The 22,629-nt window shown below is 42.3% G+C and overlaps 1 protein-coding gene across 2 annotated transcripts in view; it reads right to left on the reverse strand.

The window, feature by feature from the left end:
• Positions 1–1,995: 1,995 nt before the first annotated feature.
• Positions 1,996–22,629, reverse strand: part of LOC111150501 (LIM domain containing preferred translocation partner in lipoma) — a 647,570-nt gene continuing 626,936 nt past the window's right edge. Inside the window, exons 12-14 of one of the 2 annotated variants that reach the window (XM_022507994.1) lie at positions 11,237–11,415; positions 5,236–5,356; positions 1,996–2,310 (exon numbers count right to left, since the gene is read on the reverse strand). In XM_022507994.1, coding sequence (XP_022363702.1) covers positions 2,182–2,310; positions 5,236–5,356; positions 11,237–11,415 — 429 coding nt within the window. In that variant the 3' untranslated portion in view covers positions 1,996–2,181. The remainder of the gene's footprint in view (positions 2,311–5,235; positions 5,357–11,236; positions 11,416–22,629) is intronic. The other variant, XM_022507986.1, reaches the window with a different exon arrangement.

The following is a 22,629-nucleotide window of genomic DNA, read 5'->3' on the forward strand; positions in this document are numbered from 1 at the left end:
AGCAAATTACATTATCTCTCCAATTGTCTAATAGTTAGTGCTTTTTGAGGTCATCAGTAAGTCTGATCTTGAACGTGGAGGATGGAAATTCAGAGATATAGTCACTACAGTATCTTCAAATTCACACGCTGCCCAAAATGAATCCCAATGTGTTTCCCATTAAGAAAAATATAAGGCCAATGATAAGAGTAGCAAAGTAAGGAAAGGCAAAGTTTTCCGAGAAAACTTTGCAAAGTCCCAACTTTGGCGGTCTCTTTGGATGACCAAGGCAAAAAAGCCACACATTAACTTAGATGAGCTAATGACCATAGGCTTAAGAATTTCTTATTGAAAAAAGAAAAAAAAAAGAAAGAAAGAAAACTGAACAATCATTCCTACTAAAGTAAAGTTGATGTAATTGGAATTCCTGAGGCATGGGTATAATTCAAAACAGGCACAAATACTTTTTCATTTCTGTTTTGAGTGTTAAAATTAAAAATTCAAATAAAAGTCAGACAAGAAAATCAACTTTATCACTTAATCATGAAAAAGGTATTTGTGGACTCAGGAAAGGGTGCATAAGGGGATGTTAACTATATTTGTTATATTTGATTTCTTAAACTGGGTGTTATGTATATAGGGATTCATTATATTATTATTTATATTTTGTGTATACTTAAAATACTTCATAATTTAAAAGCATATACTTGTGGAAGATTTGAAGAAACGTTTAAGAAATCTCAATCCAAAATACTTGATTAGTTTACAAAATGGCAACCTGTCGTTACAAAGATGGGCGTCTTTCTTTAAAAGAAACAAGTTAGAACCAAAAGCAGGGTACTGCAGTTGGCAAGCAAGCATTTCAATGCCCAGTAAGAGTTTGAATAAAGATTCTAGGCAGAGACTCTGCACATTTTTAGCTCAGAAAGGCATTTTTTTCCCAGCAATTGTCTTTGAAAAGTGCGGTATAAATGTCACATCCATGATATGAACACGTCTCCCGTGATATGCAATTTGAGTTGCGGCGGGATTATGGGAGTGATGAAACTGTGGTTTCACCATTTTTTCAAGCTTTCCTGTCTTTTTAAAGTAAACTAAACAAAACTCCACAATTTTATTTTGTGTGCTCAGATTTGCAGTTGTCAGGCAAAAAGGACCCGGGCCTGGGGTGGGGTGCGGGGGGGGTGGGGGGAGGAAGAATAGGAACAGTTCTTTACGACTGTCTTCCCCCACAGAAAACTCAACTTTGGTAGTTGTGTTTGGATCAAAAAACAACATGGCAATATTTCTGAGATGAAAAGCGGGACAGTATTGTAAATGTAATGTTCCAGAGAAAACAAAGTTTGTCTGAATTATGAGGTCTAGGTAGCACGGAAAAGGGAAATCTTAAGAGGGAATGGTGGGATAATAATAAGCTTTTCAAAATACCCCCAAAATGCTTTTTTTCCCCTGCATATCCCACTTGTAATTCCTTTAGAAAAAAAAAGTGAACTTTGGATCTCTCTCATCAATAACTGTTTTCAAATGAGCCCTGACCACTGGTCACTACAAATTTTGAATTTCCAATCAAATTTGGTTGCAAATTAAATTTGGGCTTATTTTAACCTATGTAATTTACAGCTTAAATTCTTTGTAGCCTAACATATACATGGCACACTATTTTCCCCCCAAAGAGGCATGACCGGTTTAGAGCAACAGAAAGATGTACTTTTTAATACACAGAAAGAGTGGCTATCCTTCCTGTTCACAGGCCACGTGGAACTGACAGGACGGACCCTTCAAGCCTAAAAGCACCTGTGAGTTGGCCCGACTCACCCAGGAAAAACTGCGTGACAGCAAATACCACACTAAAAAAAGCCATTCAACCAGATGAAAAGTGAGACAAACATAGGGATTAAAAGTTACAGGAATGCAGAAGTGAATGGGATGGAGTATAATCCGTGCAAAAATGTGGAAGTCCTTGCGAACAAAGGCCCATCAAGGTCCTACATGATTAAATGTGAAATGTGTATTTGGTGAGAACGTTAAAAAAAAAAAAAATCTCATTATCTATGTGCTTCTAAAGAAAGGTTAATATTAGAGGAAGAACAGAGACCATCTCACGGCTTGATTGCCTTTCCTGTCTATTCCCATTTCTTATCTTTGTCTTGTGCTTCCTTCTTCTCAGCGCCCCCAACTAAGCAGCTCAGCAGGTGACTGTATTTAGAGGTCGGTGCTGGCCTTGGCGGTGAGCACCCTGATGCGGGCAGAGTTGCAGGTCTTACAGAGGATGTGTCCATCCAGAGGGTAGCAGCCTTGGTTGTCTCCTTCGGACAGGAGACCACCACAGTCCTGGAGAAATGGAAAGGATGTAAGAAAAACTGGAAACTAGGAACGTGAGGACTGCTTTCCTTAGCTTTCCATTTGATGCCTCCATAACGTGGTCACTTCCTACCTTTCCTCTTCCTGTACCACCAGACCCCTCCAGTCCTTCCCCAGGATACAACATACCATCTGGAACTAGGCCGAATGAGAGATTGGGGGCATAAATACAAAAAGGGTAAAACGAACCCCACCTCCCACCGCCTCAGGTTACATCACAGGAAATGCAAGTTCAAGAAGAGGAGAACCCAAGGGTCTGGGACCTCAAGGAGTAATTTTGTTCTCTCACCCAGGCAACAAAAACAGCAAGAACAAGAGAAAATAAAATAAGAGGAGATCCCTAACTTCTAAGTCATCTTAACCCTTTATCACAATTCTTGGGATCTCTCAAAAGGAATACACAGGCGCAGGGACAGAATTCCTGGACCGTTTCTGGGCAGAAGCAGGTCTGGAGAGGGCCTGCTTCCAAGCAGAAGGGCCAGCCCTAGGCTTCGCATCCTGGCTCCAACTGTAGCGAGAAAACAAAAACCTGAAGTGTGCTGGGAGTACTAGTTTGCTGCATGTTCTGAGGGAGACAGTGCGGTGTGGGAACGTGTGACCGGGAGCCGGCCCCTCCCGGGGGCGCCCCTTAGCTCTGCCTTGGTGTCACTGAGAAGAGTTCCTGCGTGTCCAACTCACCAAGCCTTTGGGAGGATCAAAGAGGAAACTGGATGTGAATGTACTTTGAAACAAATGCAGGGAGCACCAGAGCTGGGAAGGATCAAAGAAACGTCCTACTGTCAATAACACCTCTGCAGCTCCATTTTGGAAAGTGACACGTAACCGCCAAATGCTGGCCCTTACTTTGGGAGGACATGGAAGATTCTTTGAAAAGAAAAATACAGGACTTCCTCTGGCCGCATGTGGCCCTCGCTCACTTCAGCAGAAACTCTTCTAAAAGGCCAGCACCACCGCACACGCCCTGCTGCTGCTGTCTACTAAGACAGTCTGGAGGTCACTGGGGCTCCCGTCTGTATGTGGCTAACAACGAAATGCAAGCTCAGAAAGGGCAGGGCTGATAAGCTCACAGCAGCAGCAGTGGCGGCAGGAGCCAGGCTGGCTCCCCAGAAGCCGGCCTTGCCCCAATGAGCAGCCATCCTGCTGCTCTAAGGGCACCCGGGACACGGTGCGTAATGGAATTAAATGAACTCTTCTCATCGCGATAAAGAAAGAAGGGAATTTCATAAATGACACGGCCGTAAGCATCTAGTGAGCTGACCTCTACAGTCACCTGGGCACCGTGAAGAGCCCAGAGTCAACCACAGTGTCGGCACCATCAATGCCTGGACTCTGGGAACCCAAAAGGGCCACTGGGGTATCCAATGCACCCTCCTCGTTTCTATAGGGGGGGAAGTGAGGAGCAGAAGGGGACATGATTTCTCCAGTGTCACGCGGTGTCTGAGACAGGGCTAGAATGATGGTCTGCCCTCTTCTAATTCAGTGCTCTTCCCAGGCTATAGCACTGCTTTATAAACAAACAAACAAAAAACCAACTTCACAGGCCTTTAAAGCAAACTTAATTTGTACTGCTCTCATTTCACTGGGAAGGAGGAAAGGCACCTTTATGCAACTCTGGGCACAAAACCCCAGGCCATTTAAGGTCAAAGCCTATTGGTATGCATAGCTAGTGTGTGGGCAGTGTTGGGAAGCTTTTCTTCTTTAAGCCTCAGTTTCTCCTTCTGTAAAATGACCTCAAAGGCATCTGTCAGCTTTTTCACACTTATGAATCAGGTCGGTTTTAAGGCTGGAGGTGGCTGTTCCTCCGTAGTCATAAAATCCGGCATAAAAGCTGGTAGATTACCTTTTCTCATGTTAAGGACACAGAGACAGATGCAGCTTGGGCTCTAGGGCAAAACAAAGAACCCCACATCAATCAGGTGGTGGGTTTCAGCTAGAGCAGTGAGTGGATCGAACACAGTCCTAGAGAGCCAGGGGAGGCCCCGTCCCCGGTGTCTTGGGAAGATCACCCAGCGGGACTAGATGAACCAACGGGCAAGGGTGTGGTGGTAAGGCAGTTCAGACTCTCCTTCCCAGAGGGAAGAGGGAGCTGGTAAGTACCGTCCTCAGATGAGCCAGTAGAAAACAAGAACATGGCTTCAAAGAGGGGGCTCTGCGTAACTAGAACCAGGATAAGAAAACATTTTAAAATCACTTCCTGAATGTAGTGCCCTTTTGATATACAGATTATAAGGGAAGGACTTGTGCCCTTTGCTGTAGAAATGACTACATGTCCCTTGGGCAAGAAGCCTTCCTTGTCATTTTCAGCCTGGATTATGAGCCTCTTATGTGTGTACCCACAGCACCTGTGTGTACCTCTGTGGGGCCCTTAGCAGCCGCCTGGCCTGACTTGACCTGACCGCCTGTCGTATACGCTCAGTCAGTGCCTGTAACTCAACCAATCTCTGTGACTTGGAGCATCAAGCTTCTACTGCTTTGAGAGGAGTTAATTTTCCTCCTTTCCCCTGAGTGAGGATGACTCTTGTGTCCCACAGAAGTATCAGAGCCATGGTTAAAGAGCAGTGTAACAATAATAATTATACTAACAAGAATACCATTTGTCCCTAATTTAGCACTTTGTGATTTACAATGTCCTTTAATACCCAGTTTTGCATTTTAGTCACTCAGCCATATCTGCGGAGGTTCCTAAGGATTTGCGTCCTTTTCACAGGTGGGGAAATTGAGACTGAGTGGTGAAGTGACTTACCCAGTGTCACTAGCATTAAATGAAGGCCTAAGATCTAAAACCCAAGTCCTGTGAACACAGACATCAGGGGGCTTTCCCAGCTTGAATAATTGCCGTATTTTTGGAAACCCAGCTCTGCTGGGCCTGACGGGGTGGGGGAGCTGACCACAGACCTCACAGCGGTAGCAATGAACGTGGAAATCGCGATCCAGAGCCACAATCCGGACAGTCTCCTCCTGGCCTGGGGCTGGCATGATAGGCTCCTTGCACACAGAACATCGGGGGGCAAACTTCCTGTAAATGGAGACACAGGTCTGGTTAGATGTTGAGGATAGACACTGACCAATGGGGGAGACCCGGAAGTGAAAAGAAAAGGAGTTAGCAAAGGGTCAGGACATCTGCTCTGTCATCTTGTGTGACCTTGAGCAAGTCACTTTCCTTCTCTGGGTCCGCTTCCTCAGCTATAAGGGATTTAGACTTGGTGATTTGTGGAGGTCCTTCTAGACAAGAACATTGTGATATTTGGTGAGGTGGGGAGTTAGTGCATGAAGTGCTTCTAGGAGCTCCTGGCCACTTGATGTGTGACATGAAGTTCGTTGATGGATAGATTGCACACACCGACCCTGGGCTAGGGAAGGGGCCTGGGGCCCTTACTTGTTTCCTTTGCTTGACTTTGTCTTGCTTGACTTTTTGCTTCTAGACTTGTGTACTTGCTCCCCAGGCCCTACACAAATATTCTGAGGTTGTTAACTGTGTCATTCTCACTTACTAGAGCTTCTTTCTCTCAAACTGAGCTCTAGGAATTAACACAAGAAACCTCAACCACACACCTTGTCAAAACAGCAGAGGGTAGCCGGTCTGAGTGCACCAAACTTGACACCAAACGCACTATGACCCAGTCTGCACTTCCTACGTTTCAGTTGTGTTAAACTGTGGTTTAAAAAGAAAAAAAGTTCCAAAGCCATCAAGTTCTTTATTCTTTTTTTTTTTTCTTTAAGATTTTATTCATTTATTTGACAGAGAGAGAAATCACAAGCAGGCAGGCAGAGAGAGAAGGGGGGAAGCAGGCTCCCCACTGAGCAGAGAGCCCAATGTGGGGTTCAATCCCAAGACCCTGAGATCATGATCTGAGCTGAAGGCAGAGGCTTAACCCATTGAGCCATGCAGGTGCCCCAAGTTCTTTATTCTTTAGAGGGTCTTCGCACTTCCAAAAGGTGTAAACACTTCCACGTGTAGACACGCATACACATACATGTGCTTTTGAGACTAATTGTTGGTGAGGAATCTTAATATTTCCTGATCTCTTACTATTCCTTAATACAATCTACGGCCCTAAAATTTGTCTCTCATAACAGATTAAGAGGCTGCAAATACAGGCTGTGCGTTCATCTGTATCTCCTGGAAATTAGGGGTGGCATTTGGGAAGGTGTGAAATGAGACATGATTTGAAATGGCCATGGATTAAAAACTGAAGAGATGGAGGGAAAAAAAAAAAGACAAACAGACTAAGCGAGCCGGTTTTTTTTCATGGTAATGGTTTTGAGATTAATGACGTTAAAATTTATCTATTTGTAGCGAGACTTAAAAAGAAATAATGATAGTAATCGAATACTTTGCAGAGCACTTTATGGGTGTCAAAGCATTTTTACATACATTATACTCTATATGTACATATTAATTTTCTTGGCAGCGCCCAAAAGGCATCTGTGTGGCTGCGATCTAAATAAATATGAATTAAGCAGCAGATCAATTGATTGCTATGAAAGAAAAATTAAAAGGATCATGGTACAACTGCAGCAGTAATCAGAGTTGTTATAATTGGCATTTTATGCGAGAAATTTACACCCAGTGGTAAAAAAAAAAAAAATGCTTTGGACTACCTGATTATTTTTGAATCTGGGTCACCAGTAGTGAAATAAGCTGGCTTCTGGAATCCAGCGTGCAGACTTTCCTTTCCCCACGCCCATCGAGACTGTAGTCTGTGAGGTCAGAAGCATGTCTCGGCCCATCATTGAACTGTGAGCCTGCTCCTTTTTCCTCAGCCACAATCACTTACGTCTTTAGGATAAACAATCTTTCACTGAATTTGCCTATTTTAGTCGTGATTGTTTGCATATCTTTGGGGACCACTGAACTGTGAGTTTCTAGCTGGCAGGTTTTGCTCCATCTCTGAATGTCCGGAAACAACTCCTACGACCAGGGCAAACAACAGAATTTCAGGCTCTATCTAATGAAATGAAGCGTCTGCCATATTGCTCTATAAAAAGATGTTACTTGGAGCTTCATGTTCAACCTCAAGGTCCTTCCTCTTTGGAACGTCATAAACTGTATTCTCGCTGAGTCATGATTCCTTCCTACCGATTGGCCTCATTTCCATGATGGGAAAAAACAAAGTGAAGAGACAGGAAGTGGTTTCCACAGTCCCCACAGTGTTCTTTGGCCGGCATTTTGAAGACTTTTCTAAATCCCAGTTGGTCTGTTTCAAGGCTCAGCTCACTAAGCAGACAATAATAATAATAATAATAATAATAATAATAATAATAAATTTGAGAAAAAAAAACCAGTTTTGATGGTTGAAACAGCTACCATATATTGTGTGCTGATTACGTGCCAAGGCTTGTTAAGTACTCTGTGCACTTGACCTCATTTTTTTAACTGACAGCAACATTATGAAGAAATAGTTTTTTTTTTTTTTAACATTTCTGCTTCATAGCCACAGGAGCCAAGGCTCAGAGTGGGCCGGTCTTCATCATCTTTATCCTGGCACATTTCTGGCAATCAACAAACGGGTGCTGATTAGACAAATAAGTGGATGGGTGTAATGTCTCTGATAAGAAAGCATGGATAGTGAAATAAAGGATCAACGCAATGAAAGGGTCAGCTAAATAAGCCGGCTCTTCTGAGCTCACTGTCCTGGCACTGGGAATACAGAAATACACTAGGGCTCCAGCAGTCCTACTGGTGAGGCAGTTCTATATATTTCTGCATTTGTTCTATTAGTCGAGATGTACACATCCTGTCATATTGCAAAAATGCAATATGTAAAGATATGTAAAACTGGGTGCGTGTATGTATATTCTTTATTACTAACCAGGCTATGGTTAAGTACTAGGTATACCCGATTTACAAAATTCTACAGAACATAGAGAGATATAAATTCATACAGGGTGGATAGGGAGGGGTTGAGGTCAGGGAACTGTTCTCAGAGGAGGTGGTAAATGAGCTGGGGCTTGAAAGATGGCTATTTAAGTGAAATGCAAAAGTGTGTTTGGTGTCTGGTGTGTGTGTGTGTGTGTGTGTGTGTGCGTGCGTGTGTGGATGAGGGTGGATACAGTCAGTTTGCCAGGGAACTAGTTTGAGCAGTCATCTGAAATAACATATGGGAAAAGAGTGGGTAGACCTAATAGGATGGAGGACTTGGGCCAATCTTGACTGAAGGTAGTTATGCAGGGGATGGCCCATTTACAAGGCCTCAAAAATAGTATTTGGGAAGCTTATTACTCACCGTGCAGTCCAAGACCACCGGGGAGCTTGTCAGAAATGCAGAATTGTAGGTCCCACCCCAGACCTACTGAATTAGAATTTGCAGTTTAACAAGATCCCTAGGTGACTTGTAAGCACATTAACATTTGGGAAGCACTGGTTTAGAAGACAGGATGCTAAGCAGGCGAGATGAATCCCTTCTCATGGGCCCTCTGTGTCTCACAGTGACTTCCACTCCCAGGCTGCTCTAGTTACAGCCAGGCAAACCTTCCATGAATTAGAGAAGCCCTTCCTCACTTTGTGCCCTTCTTTATTCCTGAGTTGTTCCTGCTGTCAGGAATCTCCATTTCTCACTTAAAATGCTCTTCAAATTCTGCTTCCAGAAGCCTCCCCAGATCTCAGGGCCAAGTAATCTTCTCTGACTCTGACAGCTCAAGCTTTTGCCTCTGCCTGTCTCATTGTGTCTGGCCCCTTCTGCCTGATATCACACATACTCTGTGCTTATTCTCCCCCTGCTCCTGGCAAGCTCCTTGCCGACACGGGCTTTTCTCTCCATGTCTGTGCATTTTCTACCCCTGCAATTTCTCTCTTTGGATCTCTGTCCTTTAGCACTGAGCACATAGAGGGCTCTTTGTAGACGTGGTTGAATTGAATTGAAAGATACCCCCTCAAAGCTCACAGAGTGAGACCAAGAATCAAGGCCGCCCAAAACAGTCTGCAAAAGGAGGCTGCATCCCCCAGTGTGCTCTCTCGTTAGCCTGGCAGTGCCTACCCTGGGTGGGGCTTTTAGCTGCTTTGTGTTCTAGTACTTTCAAGGCTCACAAACAGAGTTCTGCAAAATGTATCTCTAATTTTCCTTTGGGAAATGGTAAAAAGATCAAAAAGCTTTCCCCACTACATACCTGCCAATCATCCAGACAACATTACTTTTAAAAAAATAATCTGTGTCTTAACATGCCATTGAATTGGCGCTGGAGCTGGGGGCTCAGAGATGGTTCTTCTCTTTTAGCTGCTAAGACTGCTTGTCTGGAGTGTTCAGACCCACACACTTATGTCACCAGCCCCAAGTCTCTAATTATGCTCCTCACTCTTAGAAATGAAAGATAAATGGCAGAGATATAAACTTCCATTTGTCAGAATTGATTTCCTGTTTTAATTGGGGGGTGTAATAGATCAGTCTTTTCCAAGCAACAGAAACATGTGTGCTCCGATTACATCTACCTGTCCTCCTTGGATTAGGGTACGTCTAAGAAAGGAGAGAAACCGTGACAGAAACACACTCCCCATCGGTATCTTTTCACTTCCCTTAAATAGATGCAGGTTTTTTTTTTTTTTAATGTGTAATTACAAGCTAAAAATATCAATAACGTGAAATACAATTTATGCTGTGACTGCCCTTTCAAAGTGAGCCCTTACTTGTCTAATTCAGGTTGAGAATTCCTGCCTCTGGGAGTTTTTTTTTTTAATTCATTCAGCCTCACGTCTTTTGGTGAGGTTTTTCAATTTCTTTGCTACTTGGAAAGTGGTCAGGAAATTCACTTTTAAAATAGAGGAGTCTCAGGTCCCCAAACTGCCTGTGGCAAGTTCCTCCTGATTGTTGACAATCAACAGAGCGATGAAAATTAACCCGCAAGACTACACATCTGGAGGTCATAAAACGGAGACCCAAACTGGGGAGTCACGTGAGCTTTATCTCTGGGAGAGCTTCAGACTGTCCTCAAAGACCCAGACTGCCCAGCAAGGAAGCCAGAAAGCCTCTGTGCCAGCAGCTTGTAGATCTCCACTGTGGCTTTCGTATCATTTCTAAATATATGCAACAGATCTCATCAACTAAGAAAGGGGCCAAATAAACAGAAGCAAAACACAAAATTGTACAATTTTCAAGAAAACCCCAGCTATGACAGAGGAAGAGGGCCCAACGAATGAGAAAACTGAATAAGGACACATCTTTTCCAGGCCCATGAGTAAGTGGTCTTGACCTTGAGAGTTGACTTCCCAATCTTCCTCAAAAGACTCCACAAGACTACATTCATTAATGTTATTAGAAAGTGTCCTGAGAAAGAGAAGGCCTGGGTCGGGAAACAGGTTATGGGACGATGTGAATGTGTTGCTAATGACAGGAAAATGACCCCAAAATGTGAGGGGCTTGCCCTAGGAAGAGGGAGTGAACTGTTCTGTGTCCATTGCCCTCTCCATATTACCCCCCTCTGCAGACTGGCAAAGATATAGAGGACGGCTCTAGAGAGAACCTTGGACTGTCACACCTGGGGAGCTTTAAGACAGGCTCTGTTCTAATGAGCAGACTGAAAAGCTCCAAGACATTCAGCAATTTGTCCACTGTAACACATCTTGCTCATGTATAGGCCAGGGAAGTCTACCTTAGGATCCTTCCTCTTTCCAATACACATATTCTGCAGCTGAGTCAATGTTCTTAGTATCAGAGCGGCACAAAGATGTGACAGATCAGCCCCAGGGCAGCCTGTAGGCAGAAACAAGGCTGGAGGACAGCTGGATTAAGTGATACCCATTCCTGCATTAGGAGAGGGGGATAAACAAGCCCTTCTTAAGGTCCCACCAAATCCTGGGATTCTACAGCTTTGACAGAGGAGAACGGATGGCCCAGATATGAGGCTGTGAGAACAGATTTCAGAGGGGACTGGCAGGCTTGAGGGAACAAAGCAGACCGCCTACTTGTGGAAGTCCTCAATGCAGTGAATGAGGCCACCAGCGTCCACGGTGAATGGGATCCCATCAAGGCTGCGGTGGCACATCACACAGGTAAAGCAGTGAGGATGATAGGCCTTCCCGGTGGCTCGCAGAATCCGCTCCATGATGGGCTTGGAGCACACGCTGCACTGCTCCAGGGTATTCTGGGGAGGGAAAGAGACAAGCCAGTGTCAGGTCGCGACTTACAGTGCTCCATGTATATAGTCCCTTATAGCATGACTAGCACCTTACAGATACATTGGCTCGTGTGCCTATCACAGTACCTGGAAGAAGGCAGAGTGCGCAATAAGGAAACGTGTGAAATAGATCAAGTGTCTTTTTTAAATTCACGCAGGGAGGTGGTGGCAAATCTAGGATTTAGAACACATGTCTTCTGACTTCTCTCCCTTCTCTACCACTACTGCAGGGTTGATGGCAAATGTTCCTGTGAAGGCACAGAGAGTAAGTATTTCTGGGTTTGGTGCAGCATTTCAGTTCTGCTGTCATAGGGTAAAAGCAGCTGTACACAGTACTAAGCAGATGGGCATGACCTGTTCCAATAAAACTTTATTTACAAAAGCAGGCTGGAGTTAGCTCACAGCTGCAGTTTCTGGACCCCTGACCTGAACTACATAACCCAGGTTCTCCGCTGGAAGAACACGTGACTGTTTTGAAACCTGATTAGTCATCAAAAACCTGGTAGGGTCACCAAGGACCTTAAGATTTTAGAGTGGTCTGCCTGATGACAGACATACACAGAGCATGCTGGGTGCAGAGCCCCATCAGAGCTCATCATCAATGAGGCTACTGATTATTTTAAGCCTTGATTCAAACACCACCTCCAAGTTCAGTGTTGTGAACTCTTGATAGAAATGTTGAATCTGGAGGGGCTCCTGTTATGATAAGTGAATTATGATAGTCAATTCCTCTGGCTTAAAAAAATATGCTGAACTTTAAAAATGAAAAACAAAAACGCTCCCATAAAAGGATACAACATATTGAGTCAGGACTCCAAAAGATTGATAAAATTTGCTATTAACTTTCTATCCTTCCCTAGAATCCCATGCTGTCTTACCAAACAACTATGTTTCCCATGTAATATGCTATATTCCAAGTGAGATGTCTGGACTGATGGGGAGTTTACAATCCAGAATAAACCTGAGAAGGGGGTCTGATTAGAAAGATGCAGAACTGGAATTGCCCTCTCACCACAAGAACCTTTAAATGCCTGTAGGCATCAATGCTGATGTCTCCACCACAGCAACAGTCTCTGACTGGCTTCCTCGTTTGCATTTCTCCTCCTATAACACTGTAACTCCTATAACACTATAACTCCCTATCCCCAAAATGATTTTTGGTTTCCTTTCTAAAACACAGATGTGACCAAGTCACATTGCTGCTACCAAAAACTTCTATGGCTCTACAATGTGAAAAGCCCTCATTCCTCAACTGACATCCAACCTCCGTTTCTAGGGTCAGGTTTTCCTAATGTCTCAGACTGCTTACTCTTATTCAGACCTGTAGGAAACTCCCATGCTTCTGTGCACAGGCTAATGCCAAGTATGAACCACAGTTTGTCATTTTGCCCTTTCAAGGTACAGATCAGAAGGCAACTTGCCAGTGAAGCCTTCCTGGATGCCTTCATTTGCAATCAACACCTTCTTTCTCTACCCTTCCCAAGCACTTAATTAAAATTGCTTATAGCATTACAGTGTCCGCTGTATTAAAATTATTTGTGGGGCGCCTGGGTGGCTCAGTCAGTTAAGCTTTTGTCCTTGGCTTAGGTCATGATACCAGGGACCGGGGATCGAGTCCCCCTTTGCTTCTCCCTCTGCCTGCTGCTCTCCCCTGCTTATGCTTGCTCAGTCTCTCTCTCTGACAAATAAATAAATGAAGTCTTAAAAAAAGTTATTGGCACATTTGTGCAAACTAATTTCTTTAAGGGAAGGGGCCATGTCTTTCTTTTTAAAGTTTAAAATTTTAACTCCAGGGCAGTTAACATAGTGTTATATTAGTTTCAGGCGTACAATATAATGATTCAATGATTCTATCTATCACAGTGATTCTGTATCACACAGTGCTCATCATGATAAGTGAATTCTTTTTTTTTTTTTTAAGATTTTATTTATTTGACAGGCAGATGTCACAAGTAGGCAGAGAGGCAGGCAGAGAGAGAGAAGAAAATGGGCTCCCTGCTGAGCAGAGGGCCTGATGTGGGGCTCGATCCCAGGACCCTGGGATCATGACCTGAGCCGAAGGCAGAGGCTTTAACCCACTGAGCCACCCAGGCGCCCCGATAAGTGAATTCTTAATTCCTGTCACCTATTTCACCCATCCCCCTACCCACCTTGCCTCTGGTAACCATCAGTCTGTCCTCTAGAGTTAAGGGTCTTGTTTCTTGGTTTCTTACTTTCTTTCCCTTTGTTCATTCGCTTCCTTTCTTAAATTCCACATATGGTATTTGTTATTCTTTCACTGTCTTATGTTGCTTAGTATTATACACTCTAGCTTCATCCATGTTGTTATAAATGGCAAGATTTCATTCCTTTTTTTGTGGCTGAGTAATATTCCACTGTGTGTGTGTGTGTGTGTGTGTGTGTGTGTGTGTGTGTGTACACACACACACACATCTTCTTTATCCATTCATCTATTGGTGGACTTGGGGGGCTTCTGTAATTTGGCTGTTGTAAACAATGCTGCAATAAACATGTGGAATCATGTATCCTTTCAAACTGGTGTTTTTGTATTTTTTGGGTAAAAACCTCAGTAGTGTGCCACTGGATCTCAGGATAGTTCTTATTTTTAACTTTTTGGGGACCATCTCTACTATTTTCAATAGTGGCCACACCAGTTTGCATTCTAACGAATAATGCACAAGGGTCCCTTTTTCTCCAAATCTTTGCCAATGCATGTTGTTTTTTGTGTTTTCGATTTTTAGCCATTCTGATAACAGTTCAGAATTTCATTTCCCTGACGGTAAGTGATGTTGAGTATCTTTTCTGTCGGCCATCTGGATATATTCTTTGGAGCAATGTCTGTTCTTGCCTTCTGCCCATTTATTAATTGGATTAGTGTGTGTGTGCATTTGTGTGTGTGTTGGGTTGTATACTTTATATATTGGATACTAACCCTTTATTGGATATGTTCATTTGCAAATATCTTCTCATGTTTAGTAGGTTGTCTTTTAGTTTTGTTGATTGTTTCCTTCGCTGTGCAGAAGCTTTTTATTTTGATATAGTCCCAATAGCTTATTTTTGCTTTTATCTTCCTTGCCTCAGGAGACATATCTAGAAAAATATTGGTATGGCCAATATCAGAGGAATTACTGCCTATGCTCTATTCTAGGATTTTTATGGTTTCAGGTCTCACATTTAGGTCTTTAATCGATTTTGAGTGTATTTTTGTGTATGGTGTAAGAAAGTGGTCTAGTTTCATTCTTTTGCATGTAGCAATTTTCCCAATACCATTCGAAGAGAATTTTTTTTAATTTAAATTTTATTATTTTTTTAAAACATATAATATATTTTTATCCCCAGGGGTACAGGTCTGTGAATCACCAGGTTTACACATTTCACAGCACTCACCATAGCACATACCCACCCCAATGTCCATAACCCGACCCCCACTCTCCCAACCCCCCTCCCCCCATCAACCCTCAGTTTGTTTTGTGAGATTAAGAGTCACTTATGGTTTGTCTCCCTCCCAATCCCATCTTGTTTCATTTACTCTTGAAGAGAATTTTTGAAGAGACTTTTCCCACTGCATATTCCTGCCTTTGAAGAGACTTTCCCACTACATGTTCCTGCCTTTTTGTCAAAGATTAATTGACCATGTACTTATGGCTTTGTCTCTGGGCTTTCTATCCTGTTTCACTGATCTGTGTGTCTATTCTTGCGCCGTACCATACTGTTCTGATTACTACAGCTCTGTGGTATAATTTGAAATCTGGAACTGTAATAACTTCAACACAGTTTTTTCTTTCTCGAGATTGCTGTTGCTGTTTGGGGTATTCTGTGGTTCCATATAAATTTTAGGATTTTTTATTCTAGTTCTGTGAAAAATGCTGTTAGTATTTTGATAGGGATTGTATTAAATCTGTAGATTGCTTTGGGTACCATGGACATTTTAACAATATTTGTTTTTTCAATCCATGAGCATGGAATATCTTTCTATTTGTGTTATCTTGAATTTCTTTCATCAGTGATGTAGTTTACAGAGTACAGGTTTTTTTCTCCTTGGTTTAAGTTTATTACTAGGTATTTCATTATTTTTGGTGCAATTGTAAATAGGTTGCTTTCTTAATTTCTCTTTCTGTCGCTTCCTTATTAGTATCTAGAAATGCAATGGATTTCTGCATATTGATTTTGCACCCTGTGACATTACGGAATTTATTTTTCAGTTCCAGTAGTGTTTTGGTGGAGTCTTTAGGGCTTTCTATGTATGTAGTACCATGTCATCGGCAAGTTGTCAAGATTTTACTTCTTCCTTACCAATTTGGATGCCTTTACTTTTTCTTGTCTGAGTGCTGTCACTAGAACTTTTAGTACTATGTTGAATAAAAGTGGCGAGAGTAGACATTGTAGTCTTGTTCCTGATCTTAGGGGAAAAATTCTCAGGTGTTTTTTTTTAACCATTCAGTATGATGTTAGCTGTGAGTTTTTCATCTATGGCCTTTACTATATTGAGGTATGTCCCCTCTAAGCCAACTTTTTTGAAGGTGTTTATCATGAATGTTGTACTTTATCAAATGCTTTTTCTGCATCTATCAAAATGACCATATAGTTTTTAACATTTTTCTTGTTGATATGCTATATCACATTGATTGATTTGTGAATACTGAAACACCCTTGAAACCCAGGAATAAATTCCACTTGATCATAGTCATGATTTTTTTTTTCATGTATTGTTGGATTTAATTTGCTAATGTTTTGTTGAGGATTTTTACATTTGTGTTCATCAGTGATATTGGTCTGTAGTTTCCTTTTGGGGGGGGTGTCTTTTTTTTTTTTTATTTTTTTTTTATTTATTTTTTATTTTTTTTTTAAGATTTTTATTTATTTATTTGACAGAGAGAGATCACAAGTAGACAGAGAGGCAGGCAGAGAGAGAGAGAGAGAGAGGGAAGCAGGCTCCTTGCTGAGCAGAGAGCCCGATGCGGGACTCGATCCCAGGACCCTGAGATCATGACCTGAGCCGAAGGCAGCGGCTCAACCCACTGAGCCACCCAGGCGCCCCATGGGGGGGGTGTCTTAATCTGGTTTTGGTATCAGAGTAATGCAGGCCTTGGAGACCATGTCTTAAGGATGTATTTTGCAGTCTCATACTACACCCAGTATCTTACCTGGAATAAAATTAACCCTAGGATGAATGTGTGCAGAAAGAATGAATGGAGGAATATTATTTACATCCTACCCGGGCATTACTGGGCTGGTTTGACTCTCCTGACTCTGGAATCCATCCCAAAATGAATTGGTAAATTCATCCCCATCTTCTCCTCAAAGCTGTGGTTGCTGGAGGTTTTGAAATTGCTTAGTATGCCTCTGGTCACAGTCTAAACTCATGGAAACTATTAACCTATTTCCCCCCCATTTTGAAGTGGTGAAATTAAAATAGCAGAAGAACATAAGATGAAAGTCTGGAGAAAATGACCCTCTGGACAATGAGGGCCCTGCTTTTTCTCTATCCTGGTGATCTGAGCTTATGTGGCTGCAAACTATCTTCCCAGAGCTTGTGTTTTGCTTTTTGTGGCTTTTAACCATTTTTTTTTTTTTTTTTTTTTTTTTTTAAGGCAGCCCTGTAATGGAATCTAACAAACCAGAGAATGTTTGACCAGAGAATGTTTTTGTTTGCACTGAGGCCTGGCTGCAAGATTTAGCCCATTTATTCAAAACCAGCAGCAGCATATAAGGGTGAGTCAGTTTCTAAGGAAAGACTTTATGGTCTCTGGAAGCACTGTTTAAAGGACAGGTAATCTGCACGTTTATGCTACAAAGGAAGAACAGTATAAAAGATACCTAAAGTGAGACAACTATAATACGCTTGCAAATCAGTAAATGAAGGTTTTAAGAATATGGCTGACTGGAAGCTTGGGCTAGCAAATGGTGGAGAAGGACATATAAAACGTCTCTAGCCAGTTCCCTTTACTGAACCTTTCTCCTTTCAGTCTCTAGCTGGTCCACTAGAAGCCATAGACACATCTTCTCTTTGAGGAAGCATAAAGACTCTTTACCCTTACCATGTTAAGGGTAGTTACCATCTGTCATCAATACAAAGTTATTACAGTACTATTGATTCCATTTCCTGGGTTGTACTTTTCATCTCCATGACTTTATTTTATTTATTTATTTTTAAAGATTTTATTTATTTATTTGTCAGAAAGAGAGACGGAGAGAGAGCAAGCACAGGCAGACAGAATGGCAGGCAGAGGCAGAGGGAGAAGCAGGCTCTCTGATGAGCAAGGAGCCCGATGTGGGACTTGATCCCAGGATACTGGGATCATGACCTGAGCCGAAGGCAGCTGCTTAACCAACTGAGCCACCTAGGCGTCCCACCATGACTTTATTTTATAACTGGAAGTTTGAATCATTATGTTGTGCACATGAAACTAATATACCATTGTATATCAGCTATACTTAATAATAATAACAATAATAATAATAATTATTATTATTCAAACATTATGAACATAGTAATTCAAAGGGCCACATGCACCCCAATGTTTACGTCAGCAATGGCCACAATAGCCAAAATATGAAAAGAACCCAGATGTCCATTGACAGATGAATGGATAAAGAAGATGTGGTATATATATACACACGTATATGTGTATTATATACATATATATACACATATATACAATGGAATATTACTCTGCCCTCAAAAAGAATGAAATCTTGCCATTTACAATGACGTGGATAGAACTAGAAGGTATTACACTAAGCAAAATAAATCTGTCAGAGAAAGACAAATACCGCATGATTTCACTCATATGTGGAATTTCAGAAACAAAACAGATGAATATAGGGGATGGGAAGGAAAAATAAAGTGAGATGAAATCAGAGATGGAGACAAACCACAGAGACTCTTTTTTTTTTTTTAAAGATTTTATCTATTATTTATTTGACAGATAGAGATCACAAGTAGGCAGAGAGAGAGGAGGAAGCAGGCTCCCCGATGAGCAGAGAGAACGATGTGGGGCTCGATCCCAGGACCCTGGAATCATGACCTGAGCCGAAGGCAGAGGCTTTAACCCACTGAGCCACCCAGGTGCCCCGAGACTCTTAACTCTAGGATACAAACTGAGGGTTCCTGGAGGGGAGTGGGGTAAGGGGATGGGGTAACTGGGTGATGGTCATTAAGGAGGGCACGTGATGTAATGAGCACTGGGTGTTAAATGCAACTGGTGAATCACTAAATTCTACCCCTGAAACAAAGAAAACACTACATGTTAACTAAATTAAATTTAAAGATTTATTTATTTATTTTTTACAGAAGAAAGAGAGCGAGCAAGCAAGTGGGGGTAGGGACAGAGGGAGAGACTCTCAAGCAGACTCCCTGCTGAGCATGGAGCTGGACGTGGGATGCCGGGCTTGAACACACGACCTGTAAGATCATGACCTGAGCCAGAACCAAGAGTTGGACACTTAACTGACTAAACCACCCAGGTGTGCCTCCATTGAATTTAAATTAAAAAAAAAAAGATGCATTCTAATAAATAGATAGATAGATAGATAGATAGTAAAGGACTTTTACAATGTTAGAGAGGAAGGAATAAGGAATTCCTCTAGTCTAGGTCTCTGATTTCACAGGTGAAAAACAGACCCAGAGCACTAATACAGTTGGATGTGAGTCATGGAGTTCATTAGGGACAGAGGAGAGACTATTACCCCAGGTTCCTGTAACTCCCTCACTCAGATATGGATCTGATGAATTAATTGTGTTGCCATAGGGAGGGAAAGTTGCTAGATGAAGAATATGCACTGTTCATTAACATCCACTGTATGGGTCCTTGGGTAAATCTTTTCTTCTCCCTAGACCTCAGTTTTCTCAACTGCAAACCAATGATTAATTCTAACTACAATTTTATTGCTCTGTGATAGATCAGAATTAAAAACAGTAGGGAAAGAACAACGTTTCCATTACTAGAGGTATACTAGAAACAACTGGGTGACCTCTGGTCTGAAGTTTGAAAGGAGGGTTCATGTGTTAGAAACCTGGACTGTATAATCTTTACTATGTCTTAACCACTTGAGAGTCCAGAAATGACTACTGGTAGAATTTCAAACATGGCAGAGAAAGATCTTTGTGTCTTCTTCTTTTTTTTTTTTTTTTAACATTTTTTTTTTTTAATTTATTTGACAGACAGAGATCACAAGCAGGCAGAGAGGCAGTCAGAGAGAGAGGGGAGGAAGCAGGCTCCCCGCCGAGCAGAGAGCCCGATGCGGGGCTCGATCCCAGGACCCTGGGATCATGACCCGGCTGAAAGCAGAGGCTTTAACCCACTGAGCCACCCAGGCGCCCCTCTTTGTGTCTTCTTATAGACGGTTATTTTACAACCAAACCAAAAGATGCCCTCTCTGCATAAACACAAGGCTTTTCTAAAGTCAGTTAAGATGAAATGGCTAATAAATAAAACAGTTTTTAAGGAAATAGAAATACGTCTCCAAGCAAATAAGTGAAAGAAGGGCATCTGTAAGTATGTCTACTCAATGCATCTTGTGTGTGGCGTAGGGGTATCATGGCGGAATGGGCAGGGGTTTAGGAAGGAAGAACATACTCCAGCTTAAGAACCATCCAGATACGTAGAGTGTTTTATGACCTGGCTCTGGATCCATCTCAGCTTCTCTCTCTAATGGACCCAACATTCCAGCTGCCACTCTGAGCTCTTTGCCACCTCTTTAATAAGCTATGTTCTTTCACAAGCCCAGAACAGCGCACATCCTTCTTTGCCTAAAGAATACTTATTCATTCTTTAAAGTTAAGCTCAAATGTCACCTCCTCTGCAAAACACTTCTTATTCTCCCTCTGCTGTACCCCGAGCAAAATAAGTCACTTCTACTCTCATAGGACTACATGATGCTTCTCTGATGACACCCATATAACGTACTCGGATTCATGATTCATGTCAACCTCTGCTACCAAACTGTGAGCTCACCACTCTCACTGCATAGAGCCACAGTCCTAGGTAGAGCTTCCTAGGAAATAGATTCTGGAACAGAGATTTATACATGGGAAGTTAGTGAGGAGTGTCTTTGAGATCAGCACCTGTGGGAGAGTGCAGGAAGCCTCTGGGCAGAGGAAGAAGCTGGACTGTGATGTAGTCACAGCAAAGGCATCTCATAGTTCCCTGGAGAACTCTGGAGTTAGGATGGTTCTGCACATTTGTCCTTCCTTGACACAAGGGGGTAGGGCCTTTATACCCCCTGCATCTACCAGTCAATGGATACAGGAGACTCTCGAGGAGGAGGAGTGATCTTGGGTGAAGGGGTTCCCTCCAACTTACCAGAGAAGGAACTCCGCAACCAACAGTTAGCAGGGGGGAAGGAAAGCCTCAGTCCTGAAGGAGGATCCGGGCCATGTGCTACCACATCCACACCATAACCATCCCTGCCCGGGACCTTGATAGTTCCTGATGCACTGTCGGCAACTGCTGACCAGTTATGAAGCACCTTACAGCTGAAGCTGAACGAAGAGTCTAGGTTTCTTTTCTTTTTCAAAAATTCTAGGCACTGTTTGAGGATTTTTTTTTTTTAGAATCTTTAGAAAATGTCTTAGGCAGTTACTCCAACGAAGGTATGGTTAAAGGGAGATGTGAGAGTAGCAGAAGAAAACAAGAAAGCTACCAAAAGGCACAGCTTATAAACTTTGCTCAAGTGATGGCAATACAATTTGCTTAAAAGCAAAAAGTTAAGTGAAAATAAAAATAAAAGTCACAAACAAATCTTGTACACGAAACTCCCAAATGTAACTGTTTTTAAATTAGAGATACAATCTGGTTGTATCTTTTCTATCCTTGGGTACTGTATAAATAACTTGTCTAATTCACAGGCAGAAGAGCTAGAAGAATCATCTGAATATAAATGAAGCATATAGGTAACAGGAGCATTAGCTACTAGTTAGATGATAGGGAAAATAGTTCTAAAATTTACATATTGCATAGGTGTGTACACATGTTCAATGGTGAGTGTTTTGAATCAAGGCACATAACTATTGGAAGGTTCGGAAGACTAAAGTGTTGCCATTTAGAAATGTTAAAATTTTCATTTCATAAAATTAAAATGTGATCTTATATTCAATCTTTATTGTTTTTTTAGGTACAAAAGCAGTTTTGAAACAGAAAAGACTCTTGGAAAAAAATGAGGGTGATATCTCATTTCTAGATACACTTTTGGTCTCGTTGGGATAAGAATAACAAGGAAAAAGAAGAGTTCAAAGATACTATGCCTTTAGAGGTGACTCTTGCCCAGGAGTTTGAACTCCCCTCTCTTGCCTGCCTCTCCCATATCCATCACTTCAGGCAACAGTTACCAAGGAAGCACACCCAGAACAGTCCCAAATCCCTTCTGGATGAAGAACATGAAAGGATGGTGCCTGTGGGGGGGGTTCCACACTGTGCAGTTTAAAAACCATGATTCTAGTCCAACTATCCGATTCTAGACACTAAGGCACAGAGAGGGGAAACACCTAGTAGTAGACTTGGGGTTAGAAGACTGGTCTCCTAATTCTCACTCCGGTAGCTAATCCCCTGTCCCAACACACTATACCTAGTTCATATTTCAGAAGACACACTCTGTATCACAAATATAAGGCATTCAGGCAGGCTACTTAAACGTTACCCACATATACAGAAAGAGAGGAAATATGTCAATATATTAACACAGTTTGTCTCTTGCCAACTTCATTGGTTCCCATAGGGTAAGACAGAAAACTCACTGTTGCATCCCCAGCATCTACAACAGTATCCTTGCATAAAATTGCTGCTCCCCAAATACTGGTGAGATGATGACTTAATACACTCTGGATATGTACTTTACATAAAATAAAAGGATTCTATTTAACCATGCAAAACAATTCTCAGTAGGCAGGCTAAGACACAGGGTGCCTCACTGGCTTCCAGGGGTACCACATTTAGGGGGGCAGCAGGGGTCAGGGGCTTCCATAGGTCCTGAGTGGTCATCTTGGGTTAGGAGAAGCCCCATCCACCAATGCCAGTATGCTGACTGAATGCCATCCTTTCCCCCATGGGCCATGATGTACAGAAGGTCATGAAGCACAGCAGAAGTGTTGCTGTTCCCAACGGGATAGTGGTGTGGTATAGTAAGGGGAGAAGAGGGCTATGACTCAGCACATCACGGAAATGCCAGAGTGACACTGCTGAA

The sequence above is a fragment of the Enhydra lutris genome, unplaced genomic scaffold, assembly GCF_002288905.1.
Source record: "Enhydra lutris kenyoni isolate GAN:26980312 unplaced genomic scaffold, ASM228890v2 scaffoldscaffold2, whole genome shotgun sequence".
NCBI lineage: Eukaryota > Metazoa > Chordata > Mammalia > Carnivora > Mustelidae > Enhydra > Enhydra lutris.